Source organism: Daphnia pulicaria, chromosome 9 (assembly GCF_021234035.1).
Source record: "Daphnia pulicaria isolate SC F1-1A chromosome 9, SC_F0-13Bv2, whole genome shotgun sequence".
Classification (NCBI taxonomy): domain Eukaryota; kingdom Metazoa; phylum Arthropoda; class Branchiopoda; order Diplostraca; family Daphniidae; genus Daphnia; species Daphnia pulicaria.
Genome location: NC_060921.1, coordinates 4,077,596 through 4,091,821, shown reverse-complemented (window position 1 = coordinate 4,091,821; position 14,226 = coordinate 4,077,596). Strand labels below are relative to the sequence as shown.

At 41.6% G+C, this 14,226-nt stretch overlaps 2 protein-coding genes across 4 annotated transcripts in view; both read left to right on the top strand.

Moving 5' to 3' along the window:
* The window catches only part of LOC124313083 (dipeptidase 1-like), a 1,013,891-nt gene that overhangs the window by 249,443 nt on the left and 750,222 nt on the right, over positions 1-14,226 (top strand). The window lies entirely within an intron of this gene.
* Positions 1-14,226, top strand: part of LOC124313182 — a 57,437-nt gene that overhangs the window by 2,053 nt on the left and 41,158 nt on the right. For all 3 annotated transcript variants that reach the window (XM_046777967.1, XM_046777964.1, XM_046777966.1), the window contains exon 2: positions 11,295-11,470. In XM_046777967.1, the coding sequence (XP_046633923.1) occupies positions 11,344-11,470 (127 nt within the window). In that variant the 5' untranslated portion in view covers positions 11,295-11,343. The remainder of the gene's footprint in view (positions 1-11,294; positions 11,471-14,226) is intronic.

Below are 14,226 nucleotides of genomic sequence, written 5' to 3'. Positions count from 1 at the left end.
GTGCGTCACATCTGAAAAGCTTCGCCAAGTTTTAAAAAAGTTTTATTTTTTTGTTAATTCCGAGTTAATTCCAAAAATCAATTCAAAAGATGAGCGATATCTCTATACAGAATGAGTTCAATAACCGCAAGCGATTGTTGTCGGTTGGGGGTTCCGACCCGCAACATTGCCATTAGAATCGGACCATCACTCAAGCACGTACACATGACGAGAAAAGTTTCCCTAATTATGTACCGCGCGGTGATTGCAATCTCAAACTTATTTCATCCACCACACTCAGAATATTAACGACAATTATTTAATAGCGACCAGCAATAAAATGTCGTGTACACTTTGTTGTCGTAATGGTTATTATGGGTCAGAGTTTTCTTACGTCATTGATTCAAGCTCGTGAGAAAAATAAAAAATTACAAGAGGGTCAACCAGTCCGCACTGTGCGACCAGCCAAAAGTAAACAATCGGCTCACTTTTTTAAATCCTTTGCTGTTTGATTGTTTGTTTTCTGGTTGAGGAAAGAAGTGAAAATAAATAAGCCGATTGACGTCACGGTCTAGACATTAGTTTGAGTACGATTGGCATATTATTGTGAGCAGTGAACTCATTTTGACGATTACCAACTTCTCCTAGACAGTATGAATGTACTACTACGATGGAATATTCAATAATTCACACCCAGCGGATGCGGAGTTCATCAAAGTACACAGGAATAAACTCAATAACGCCAGCAACTTGAGTACACACATACAGTCGCTAAGAACCTATTCAATATTTAGCGCAGAGAAATGAATCATCCATTCACAAAATTATGATAACTTATGTATGGAAACATCAGGCATTATAAGGGATACAGGATCTTGCGCAGCTATTCACAGCCCCCCCTTCCAACAGGATCCAATCGATTTTTTCTTTCGCAAAATGTGGATGGGAAAAATAACAACCTTAAAGTCTTGCGTGAGCTGGTGTGTAGACTACGTAACAAGGTGTATACTGTATAAGCCGGAAACAACAAGTCTGTCTTCCCTACCTTAGCTATATATAAACATGTATAGAGAAGACGACGACGACGAAGACGAGGATATATTACGTGATTATACAGTCTAATACACATTGGCGGCAGCACGGAATACCTGTCTCAATATTTCATTGTTAGCGCGCGCGCGCGCCCCCCCCCCCCCCCCCACGTCTAAAAGGTGTACACGGGTTGTAAAACATTTCACCTTTATATATGAAAAAACACCTACAACTAAAAAAGGAAATACTAAACCAAGATTCTACGTAAACTAAAATCTTGGAATACTTTTTATTGGTGTTGCCGTCTGAAATATGCAAGGATCGAATGGCGTTTGGGAGCCCCCCACCATCCACTTTTTTGAACAACTCTTATTCCGCCGTGTCACGTTGTGACGTTAAGACCCGACGCCCACTCGAGGTGATTCCCCCTACTTGTTTTTACGCTCTGCTCTTCTGCGCCTATCTCCACATAAACAGCCGTCTTCTATACCAATTATAAATCATTCAAAAAAGATGCAGAGTGTATTAACATTAGCAAGTTTTGTACCCACTTTGGAGTTTGTGTCCCGTTTAATTATCATTTGTTTTTCTATCTTTCATTTTTAATAATATCCTCGACAAAAGAAAAAAAAAAGAGAAATTAAAGCTTGGGCGAATCACTTAAAAGATTAAGAGATGTCGTGTGCAAGGCGTAATAATAAAACAAGCGCCACCAACTCATTTTCTTCTTAGTTTCTGAAACGTTTCCAACTTCATTAAACTGGGCAAAGTTTTCAAAACGAGCAAGTTGACAGTGGCGGGCGGGGGCTTTTACGTTGATCTGGGATAATTATTTCAACGGAAAGACGATCAATAATTGAAATGCTCAGCGGGAAATGAATTAAACAGCGCAAGAAACCCCCGCCGCCGCCGCCGTGCGAAAAATCGATCCCAGAAGAACGACCGCGCCATCAGCTTCCCTCGTCCACACAACTCAGCTCCGATTCTATATACTACACGTACATTTATACGTGCACACAGTACGTGAATCAAGTGTATAAAGAGCTAATCAATAAGAAATCCAAGGCCAATAATAAAAAAAGAAATAACAAAAAAAAAAGTGATGACAAAGGGATCAATAAGAAATCAGAGCCCAGCACAACGACTGATTGATTGATTGACCACCCACAGTCCGTCTATAACAGCGCAGCTATTCACTATTGCCTCCTTTCTCCGACACCAATTTCCACGTGCGCCTCGTATACATGTACACACGCTCGCAACGTTATGCTGCGTCTACTCTTATCGATCGGCGGGTGGGGGTCCCGCGGATCCTCCAGGATCTCTCACACACGGTGAGCCAGAAGAAGGTGTGCCAGAGTTGGATTAGACGCGATGTCTACTACTCTATAACTCAGGTGATTATACCTAGACTTTTCCGCCGAGATCTAAAAGAGCATTGAAAATGTCAAGTCGAGTTCACAGCAGAGAGCCGGGAAAAACGAAAAACGAGCGGCCTTGTTTAGTAGCATATTAAAGGTAGAGAAGAAGAAGAGGAAGAATCAAGCGGGAGGGCTATTGGATAGCCAATGAATATGCATTGTTAATATCCCACCGAGAAAAGCTATTGTGTGTGCAGTTGACTTAAACTTTCATTTTTTAATACAGCGGCAGCAGCGTCTTGAATGGTATACCTGACGCATGCTGCTGCTGCTGCAGTGCGGGAGGACCTCCCCTCTCGGCGTGAATGTGAACGTGTTCTTACCTAATAAGCAATCCCGAAGGAGGGGAAAGACTTGAGATTGGCAGTTGACGCGAGAGAGCCGTCACCCTGGAGATGCCAGCGCTCTAGACAGGGAATAAAGCCTGCAGATTCCCGTTTTTCTTCACGAAAAGAAAAGAAACAAAAAGGAACTAAGAGAAAAGAGAGAAGAGAAAGTTGAGGAGAATATTGAACGAGAATGCCGGCTTCACGGTGGTGGTGGTGGTGGGTATTTATTAGCAGAGTGTAAGAGTCTTCGTCTGGGGCTAAAAGGGACCTTGCTATACATATTGTAAGCCATCTCCCAGTAGTTGCTCCACTTTCTTCGTTACGCCCGATAAAAGCTTCCAGCAGAGGCCGCAAACAACAACGGAGGTAAACCTTGAGATCCCCAAGACAACCGAGAGCCCCCACCAAAATCCCATTTTTTTCACGGTCCCAACAAATCAATGTCACGCTGAAAACGTCAGAAAACAAAAAAAAACAAAAAAATAAACACATTTGACGTCAGAAAAAGCGAACATTCAAAAGGTACAGCAATCAAAAGAAAACCAGAAAAGAAGCCCTTGATTCTAATTCAATTCCTTAATTGTATTAGCACTCACTGTTTAAGACGTGTACAACACACAATCCTTGGTGATATGGCTGAACAGCTCTAAAAGATGTAGGGCGTCTCTCGCGTGTAACCCTGACTGCACATTGTCAGATCTATACCTGGGATCGACTCTCTTGTTATGTCTAGACGTTGCCCTTGTTTACACAAACGTACTTTACACCAGCCCACGTCCGAAATGTTAAGACGTATAAATCCTGGACTTAAGACTCCCGCCACAAGTAAAAGCCTGGGCGGTATAAATTTCCCACAGAGACCACCGTAGTGTGGGGTCTATGGACCCTCAGAAGTTGGTCGGCGGAGAGACAAGTTAGTCAGAGATGGAAGACCTAACCCCTCCGTCGCTTCATCACTTTCTTTTGTTTTTTCTCTTTTTTTATATTCGCGCTCGGCTGTGCTCTGATATCATTCCACACGTCTTGTGCATGTGAATCTTTTTCTTTCGCCGACCGCTGGTCACCACCACCGACGACGATTCCTCTCAACCGCGAGCTTTTGTAGTGGATTGGAGCAGCCGCTGGAGCTGGATTTCCTTGATGACAGATAGCCCCCCTTCCTCATTTCTAAAGAGTATCAGCTAGAGACCGGGCTCCTCCCGGGTCCTCCGGACCATAAGCTAATGAAGTTGATGCTTAATGAGAATTTGCCCCCCGCAGACAAGAAGCGAAGGCTGATCCCCTTCGGCCGTCCAGTTATTTCTATTGTTATCATTTCAGATGACGACGTAGAATGTACTTGGAGAGAGAGACAGCGCAAGTCGGGGGGGAGAGACACGACAACACAACGACAAACAACAACAACAAAATATGTCCAGCACACAACAAGGCGAGCGAACCATTCTAGGGTATATATGGGAAGCCTTCAGGGAATAAAAACAGCTGGGATCAATAAACATTTCTCCCGAAAGTCATTCGAGCGCGTACAGAGCAAACAAAAGATTTTCTAATGAAAATTCATTAAAAAATACGACGACAATTTTGTTTAATAATAAAAATAATAAAAGCAATTATCAGAAATCGGAAAGAGAATGGCGTAAACGAGGAGCAATTCCGCCGTCAACTTTGGCAATGAATGGAGCGCCAGAACGATTCAGCGCGCATCAATCGCTAATAATAAGAGTTTTGGCAAACAATTGAGAAATTTCAAGAGTTCAAAGAACATCGATCGACATCGCATAGCCACGTGCAGCTTTAGAGCAAAAGTTGATGACTTGAAATTCTCAGATAACTGGCGATATATATCTAACGGTACGCGGAAGAAGAAATAAAAGGGTTTCAACAAATTAAAAAAAAAAGAAGCGGATGACGACAAGAGAAAATGGCGCCGAGTTCAATTGACAACAGTGACACACACAAAATATCCGCAGTTTTGAGGTCGTTGCGTCTGTCCTACCCCTTTTTTTTTCCTACCAAAAAAAGGCCTACAAAAAGTCAGCAGTCTCATGCGGACAAAAAAAGTAGAAGAGCCAATCCGATTATACGATTTGAAAAAAGAAAAATCGGAATAGGATTTTTTTCTCCGTCCGGTATATATCAAAAGGGGCGAAGCCTCTGGGCGCGATACAAAAATACGGCGGGAGAGACCAGCAGCAAGAACAGGAGCCAATGTCATCGATCCATCCAAGTTAGTGGCCATAGTTGAGTTAGTAAATGGCCTGTGTGTGGATACAACGTGTGCCCTTTTCTCTTTTTTTTTCTGGTTGCCCAGCCCTCCTCTTCGATGTCGTGATGGTTCTGCGCGTCCGTGCGTGAAACACGATTGCCTATGTATGTATCCTACACAAATAGCTGGACGTGAGGGCTGTCTTTTGATTCCACTTCCACATATTAGATGAGATGAATCAGTTCGTACTCCGAAAGAAATATCAAAACGGCCAATCTCTTATCTGACCTCCGACTTTATTGTATTATTTCAGTTGCGCAAAATCTAATTTTGATTAGTTAAGCGGACAGAAATGTTTTTTTTTTTTTTAAATTACGGTTTCATATTGCGTGCTGGTAAGTGGCTGTGTATCGACACTAAATAAAAACAGCAACAACAATTGAAGAAGTGAGTGCTATATCGTGTCCGGCCAGCAGACGGCATTTATGTGTCGTTTTGTGTCACGAAAAACAAAAAGAAAAACAAACAAAACAAACAAGAGTAAGTGCTAAACAAGGGAGAAGATAAATTCTCGAGAAATCGCGGATGGCAATATGCTGTGGAGTCGGTCATTCGACATATCGAGAAACTCCGGCGGGGGTTTAATGTCGTCGTCTAACGGCCTAAAGTACACAATTCCAGATAGATGGGGGGTTATACAGTACGCCGAAGAAGTTTGATCGTTTTCCACAGAGAAAAAGAGAAATAAGTCATAATAACATCTAGGAACGATCAAAGTGTCAGAATCCGCAGACACAAGTTGAAAGTAAACTGTCGACTGTTAAGGAAATATTGCCCTTCCAATCCAATCATTTCTACTGTCAACAATAACTTAATCAAGGGAGCCCTAGAGCTGTTGTAGTGACAAACACATTTTCTTCAGAGGTCGATGAACTTTGAAAGAAAAAAGATTGAAGAGCATTTGCATACGGTCAGAATCTGTTCCGACACACAAATCCGTATAGAGTACTGGATGAAAACGCATTTCGTCCCAGCTGTCTTTAAATTTCTTTTTTCCTTTTAGAACCATTTTCTTTTGATGTCATCATTGGTGGCTACCAAGGGCGGCAGGATACGCACCAAGAATCACAAGGAGAAAGAGAAAAGGAAAGCGGACAAAATGACAACAGGAAAATGCTTCCTGATCTAATGGCTCTCCATAGTACGATATAAGCCTCACTCTGCTGTACCGGACATGAATAGGACGCGGGCGGCAGCCGCACAGAGAGTGAGCGCGCGGCCCACTTTCTTTTTCTTTCTCCGGGGGTGATTCTATACATACTGAGAGCCCAGCTTGCGCAAAAGAGAATCCAACATGGAACATGTACAATACATAACCAAGACAAAAAGACTTAAGATTGGATGACTTTTCGCTTGACCACATAGAACTAGAATGGAACCTTATTTTACCAGCAGCATCCAAACTCGCCTTTTTTCGCCCTGCTTTCTTTTTTTTAAGCCAACAGATTTGGTGGCGCAGGAAACACACACGAGTCACGGTCGCCATCTTATCTTCGAGCGGCCATTCAGTTTGGCGAGCCAATGACCTCCATCAAAACGATACTCTTTTTCTTTTTTCCTCTCTACTAGTGGTGGTTGCCTCCTCAAATGCGTTGGTCGAGCAGAAGGCGACTGACCATAAAAGGCAGAGGAAGTTTCTTATCGCACCGGAAAACGGGCGAAACGGGGAAATAAGGAGCGCAGGAGAGAACGGACGAGAGAGAGAGAACCCAAACAACGACATTCCTCCAGCGAGGCAAACACAAGAGCAGCAACAGCAGCAGCAGCAACAACTCCCGACACAATTTCTCCCCCCCCCCCCCCCTTGGATTTATGCATTACGTATACGTGCACTAAAACAACTCAAAATGCCTAAATAGACGGGCGAGTAGCTGTCAGGCGACATCCAGTCCGTCCGACTCCATTTTGACACCATGGCGCGCACGAGCGATGGCACCACCGAATTGTGTCGTCTCTTAATGGTCCGATTCAAAAGTTTCGGAATAATCAAGTCATTGTCCAACATTCGTACATGGGGAAACGGAATGCTGGTGGCAATCGAAAGGGGCAACGCAATAGATTCAGGCGGGCGGGGATTCAGCCAGGCCACAGCGCCCGCCCAGGGGTTGATGAGTAGTAATGTGCATGCCGCTACTGCCTAATCGTTCTTGGCTGATAAGCAACGCAACTTTGTCTTTTTTTCGGGGATTTCAACCTCATTATTCTTTTCGGTTGCCTTTGCTCAAGTCACAGAGAAGAACGAGAGGAACAAGACAAGAAGCAGCTCATTAGATTGATTGGTCCAAGGTTCGAGCGCCAAACAGAAGGCTGAGGGGGGGAAAGTTGAATAGGACAAAGATGAAAGAAAGTATACGGCGAGTTTTTGTTAATGACTCGAAAAGAAGAAATCAAAAGAAATGGGAACCACGAATGATGGTCCGTGCGTAGCCGACATATCTTTTGTCATCTCCAATTTCTAAATTATGAGCCAAAAGCAGCCAAACAGTCCAATACTCAATTCGACGTCTATTTCACCATTTTGAAAGAACAGGATTGGCTTACTATACATCGTTCAATAAACTTGAAAACGTCAAGTTAAATTTCCCATCAGAATCTTTTATCTTCACCAAACCACACAACGCCAGTTTGTTCTAGGTCTTTTTTTAAGACCGTTTTTGGCAGAAGTGGGTATAGGAAAGAAAAAAAAAAGATTTTGACAACAAAAGTTTAATTGGATTGAACAGTAGCCCTTGACTTGGCAGAGCATGACAACTGTGCTACTTTTTTCCCCTTTTATTTTACTTTCTCCTTAGGCAACGTTTTTAATGTCTTTGAAACTCCAAGTTCACCTCAACTCGTCGTTTCCCCCTTATGGTCTATGCCCGTTATCTTCTTTGACGCTGCTGTGCAGTTGTGTTTATTTTTCTTTGAGAAGATTTGGAAAACTTTTTCTTATTTTTTTTTCCCCTTTTCTTACCTAAAAATAGAAAAATCTGTTTACTAATCTGCTTCCGGCGATCATGGTGGGCTGCTGCCCGGCACCAACATTATAAATCTACTTCCAAAGTACAGACAAAAGAAAGAAAAACAAAATTGGGTTAGCCGTCCAGTCGCCGGAACGACGTCCGTTCACGCGTTACAGACGATCGTCTTTTGTCGAGCTCAATATTTTCAGAAACTCAATCGTACTTGTCGAAGCGAGGGTGCAGTATTAACTGCAACATTCGTAACGGTTCAATGCGGCAACCGCGGCTAGTGTGGTCTGACAAGATGTCGTACCTTCAAATTTATATCTCTGACATTTCACTTTGATTCTGTGATCTATAGTGGACATGCACGGTTATGACCATCTATTTCAGTTTAAAAAAAAAGACGTAGATGTCTATCAGAACTTCCAAACTGTAAAAATTTTAAAAGACTAGATTGTCTTTCCTGGATTTGATGACGCTGTTTAATTCAAATCGAAGCAAAGTAGATTTCAGAAACGATTGCAAACTAATTTTTTTGTTGCACATTCCAAGAAATATCTCATGATCCCAAATTCAGGACAAATTTGCCATTATATTATTCCGAGAAGGAGAATCAAACATTCGTTAGCAATGATAGCCGAAAAAAAGTGTGTAAATCGACAAATATCTTCCGTCATAATTTTCAAATATTTGAAGAAAATTTAATAACGTTGAATATTGATATTCGTTGCTTTTGATCTCGAACACGCCTTTCATCTGTTTCTCTCGCACCAAAACAAATAAAACGTGCAATAATAAAAATCCTATTATTTCGTGATGACGAAGAAAATGTAGAAAAAGAAGATAATTTCTAGCGCATTCCAACGCTACGGTTATTGATTTGACAAAGAAAAAAGAAAATTCCAATAAAATAAATCAATCTTTCGTGGAAAAGAAAAAAAAATTTCATTTCGGCTATCGAAGTCGTTACGGTGATATATTATACAAGCGGAAACAGGAAAACAGACAAAGTCCTCCTACTAAGCCAGAGATATACGTATAGGAGCGTGACCTAATTGTGGAATTCTTTCCTCATCGGTGGTTTCCTCATCTTCCAACCGAGTCCTGTTCTTCTCCAAAACAGAGACTATAAACATTTCAAAAGAATCTTGCCTGTATTTCATACGGTCTAGTCTATGGTCTGACGTGGTGGTGTATAGATCAAACTCGAGTGGAAGGAGGAGGACCGAGTGGGAGTGTCGATCGAAGAGAAAAAGAAAAAGTGGCACGGATTCGACGACATCACCTCACATGGATGACACATGGCCTGCACACACTACAACAAAATCCTTGCGTTTGATCTTGGGCGGATGTGGTGGGATGTTGGAACTTGTCTCGTCGATGAACGAGAGGCTGTCGGTTGGAAGCTGCTCAAATTCTAGTCAACAATAAGCCGCCCGGAAATCGTCGTCTCTTTCCTCGAATCTTATTCACATCCGCCGTGTATAAATACGCAGGGTCTATCAATAAGAAGTCTGGCGATGTGTGGGTGTTTTGGAATCTTTTTAGAACCTCGTGGCCAGCCGCTGGCTGTTGCTAAATCCACCGCCGAAAAATGATCGATCGAAGAACTTGGGATGAGAGGAACTTGGGTGGCCATTTACGCATCATTTTCAGCCGAATCGATTCAAAGGAAAAGAAATTGCTCGTCGTCGACACATTACGTGTGTGAAAGGCAATGATGGATTGCGCTTTGCAGTAAAGTACAATGGGAAATAGGGGAGGGGAGGAAAAAGGTACGACGAGACTCAACCGACAGTTCACTCCTTTGGTCCAACATGAAAGGAGTTTTGTTTTTATCTCTTCCCTTTTGCTCGACAACAGACAATCTCCCAAGAGGTTCTCGATAACACACAAGTGCACAGATGGGGCCAACTAAATCTCTCTGCTGTCTCCCTTTGACTTTGATAATCGCCACCAGGACACGGCGCACGATGTTGGCCCCTGTGTCTCTTTGACAAAGATGTAGGAAATGTGGAAAGCTTAAGGCCATTTTAGAAGGAAGAAAATGGCTGAGGTACAATGTCAAACAACGGTAGAGCGAACCAGTTTGTTTAGTTATTATGGGGAAATTTTCTAAAAATTTTGTGTCTGTTTTCTATCCATCACTGGTCGTACCCATCAATTAACACATATGACAAGGAACAAGTTTTGACCCCACTATTGACCCGTAACAACCACAATTCTACTGTTCATTTGACATTTGATCCGTTGGTCCAATTGCTATTTTTAAAAATAATAAATTGTCCAAACTTGACACCATTGATTTAGTCTCGCGCACAAAATTTGCATCAAATGCAAATGAAATAAGAAAAGAACTGTACCAGATTAGATCGACGCTAAAAGAGTGATGGGTTCGATGCCCTCAAAAATACCAAGAAAAATGACGACGGAAGATCTTTCGACTTCTCCGAGTTAGTCGCGTCGCACTAATTTCGTCCTAACGTGACACGGACGACACCCCTCCCATTTTTATCTCAAATTCCAACATTTGTTCCAAAAAAGAAAACAATGAACAAATTTCATGACAGTTCCGAAGCAGCGACGACTTGATGCCGTAATTTACGCCTTTCCATCCATCACTTTAAATAATTCCGTTACGTCGCTGGATGCGTTTTAAAACGTTGTCTTTACATTCTCTCTCCGCCCTACTCCTTCACGTCTATTAACTTGTAAATAATACATTCCTTGCACGCTGAATAAGTTAATGAAGTCGAGTCCAAACTGATACGCAACGTTCAAGATATACGACTGACAAATCTCTCTCCAGAAAACCTTCCAACAGAATCTAAAACTCTCATGAAATCTTTTTCGTGGGAAAAAAAGGAATAAGAAGAAGAGCAGCTCTGTCTGTATTCTGTAACAAGCGCAAATCCAACTGGAATGGCCCTTCAAACAGCGGCAGAAACAGGGGACCAAGAGAAATAATTGTATTAGCAGCTCGGGCGTGATGTGTGCGCAGGAGAAGGATAACGCTTTTACGCTCCTATTTTTGTGACATGGCTACATGCAGAAAATGCGCCAGCAACGTCGAAAATGGGTGGATCGCGCTGGAATGTGAAATAACAAGGAAAACGGGGGCAAAGTTGCCTATTCCATCTCTAATTGAATCTATTCCGAGTAAAAAGCGAATCGTTTCTCGTGATTGTTGCAGAACAAATCTAATCAAGGTTTTATGATGCATCTCCTGGTTATTCATTTGTTAATTCAGTCATCAAATCCGCAAGACCTTTTCCCGTATTTCTTCAATTCTAATCCATTTCTTATTTCTAATTTTTAGGAGATTAGTACCGACCGATTTCCTACAAAAATCTTTCTGGACAATCAAAATGGCTAGTGCTAACGGGTTCATTTGTAGCTGCCTCGTCATTTTGCTGTCCAGTTTCTTCATCATCGTGCTCCACCAAATTTCTGCTGTTACGGCAACGGAACCCTCGTTTACCAAAATTTCAACAGGTAAAAGGACCGAATATTTGGCCTTCCTTAATATTTCAGTAATTGATTTCTACGTGAAACAAATCCACACTGTAGATTCAAATCGATTTTAATAAGAAAAATCGATCAGTGAATGTAAAGATATGGTTTAACCTAACTGAGTTAAACAAAGCAGAAAAAATGTTCCATCTTCCGATCCGTCAGAATTTCAAAGAGAACTAAAGAAGAGAACGGTTTTTTGCGCATGATGGATCACCCCATTTTTCACAGGACGAGATGGACTTTATCCAATGGGTAAAAGAATTCAACCAACCATGCCCCGAGCAATAATTTATAAGATAAAAATCTTTCAAATATTTGAAAATATAAAATTGTTCAAAGCAAACGATAACGAGTTTAAGGTTTGGCTAGTTAATTTTTTTTTTCACAACGATGAGATTAATAGAAAAAATCATTCAGGCGTAAGTCAATACACAAAAAAACATGAGCACTTCAATCAATAGCAAATCCATTAAAATTCAGGAGTCCCGAGAATTTTTCATGGAACAAATAAGCCTACTGTTGATTCTTGACGAACAAAATCGAAAAGTCCCGAGGGAGAGTTATTTCGTTCAATATGGCAAAGATCAAATGGCTGTCTAGAACAGTTGTTGGGACTGTGCAACGAAATCAGCTGTGGATTACTTTGACCCTCACGGCCAATCAATCTGCTGCTGATGTTGTGTTTCGGAGTGCAAGCCACTTTGAGTTTGAATCTTTGATCTTTCAGAACAGGGAGCCGAACTGTTGGAAAAGTACACACAGAAATACGGCGATGCGCTTTCATCTGCTTGATCAATACGCAACCATTATCTGTGCACGTTCGAGATCACAACGAACAATCAGCACGCGCTGACTACCAGAAATAATCCGTGAAATGAATGAAAACCATAATGCTCATTGGATTCATTCATTCCCGATTATGCGATATTAGATATTACCGCCTGCTCTAAATAGATTTTACACAATTTCTGGCGTAATAAGTATCTATAAATTTGAATTCGAAATATCAAAATCTGCCAAAGTCGGAAGAAATCTATGAGGGGACAAAACTTTTTTTAAATTCAAAGAAAATTTTAAATAGTTTAATAGTTTGAAATGTCTTGAAGTTGGAAAAAAAAAGTTTTACATCAAGCGGTTCTAGTCTTATCCAGCTTGTGTTTCCAAGTTATTCTCCCATTGATCGTCCGACAAGTCGCCAGTTCTAGGAAGAGTCTTGAGCCAACGGAAATGAAACGAATGGAATTATTTGGTCTCATAACCAAATACTTTAATGAATCACCATTCGTCAAAGGGTGTCAGAACTTTTCTACATTAATCAGAAGGCGCAAGAATATTATTGAAATAGAGCACTATGTGAGGCACCCATTTCTAGTGGTAAATAATGAAACCACATCATTGATGACGAATGATCAACACGATCGTCATGAATGCCGGAGATGGATGCAACATTTGACAGTTTTCCTTTAGAATGCACACAATAATAACCAGAACAGTCCGATTTCAACAACGGCCATTTACATTGATTATTCATTCCAGATGTTGATAACAACAAGCAAATCGTCGTCGTGGCTGCTGGAACAGCTCATCCACGATCTCTGACCGCTCCCCTTTCGTCTAGTGGCGTGGCCGTCGAGTTGGAGGAGCTCCTACCTGAGACGATGGAAAACGGCACCACCAATCACATGATCATCTTACAGGGCGAGACCGTCCTCCTTCCGTGCAAGGCCTACAGCCTCGGACAGCGAACGGTAAATATAATTTCCCTCCCATCACGAATTCTTTTTGACTACGAAATGAGAAATCGATCGGCATGACGAATGGAACGCCATTTCCATTCGGCACTTACGGTCCTATCGGAATAGACCATCAAGAATGTCGGTGGTAAAGTGTAGTAGTACATACACTAGCCTACTGAATGAACTGCATCTGGGAACTAAATCGAATCAGGGGAAAACTGCTCATAAAATGTTTTCGCTGCCAGCGGCTGCTGTCGTTGTTGTGGCAACGTCATCACTCACGTCAATATCGGACTTTGACCTTCACGCAATTCCTTTAGTCGCGTGCACCGGAGAAACAAAGAGCATTTTAAAACACAAACTCCGGTTTTCTTGGGACCCATCCAAACGCAAAAGCTTTAAATCAGCTGATAGCTAAACTATTGCTTGTTGACTTCAGATTGATGTCTTTACCATTACTCGATTCACATTCACAATTTTGAATTGCACCAAACTGTTATGGAGATATTTCCTGCAACTTCTTGTATAAAATCACTCGGTTGGAGAATCAATAATAATATCCGTCTTCAGGATATCGATTTCTTCGTTGTTGTTTGCAAAAGTTTGCGAAAAACAAGCAAACACAATGAAAAACAGACAAATAAATATTTGACAAAACTCTCCTCCTAAAAAAGAAATTAAACAAGCCCCAAAGCGCCTCATTAAAATTCGCATGGCAATACTTTCCGCGTCCAAATGAAACAATCTGTAGAGATGTAACTTGAATAAGAGTTTACGGCAACACGATACGACCAAAGGAAATCAGAGACGGATGATACTTTTGGGACTGGTGGCCATAAGAGAGCAAATTAAGAGCCATCACGGTTACAAGTTCATTGGCCCCGTCGGAAAATACTCACGAATGAAGTACAGAACATTGTAATACTCACGAATGAAGTACAGAACATTGTTTTCGCATCACATTTCTTTCCTTTTAATCAGTGGTGCTGATGCCCAAGA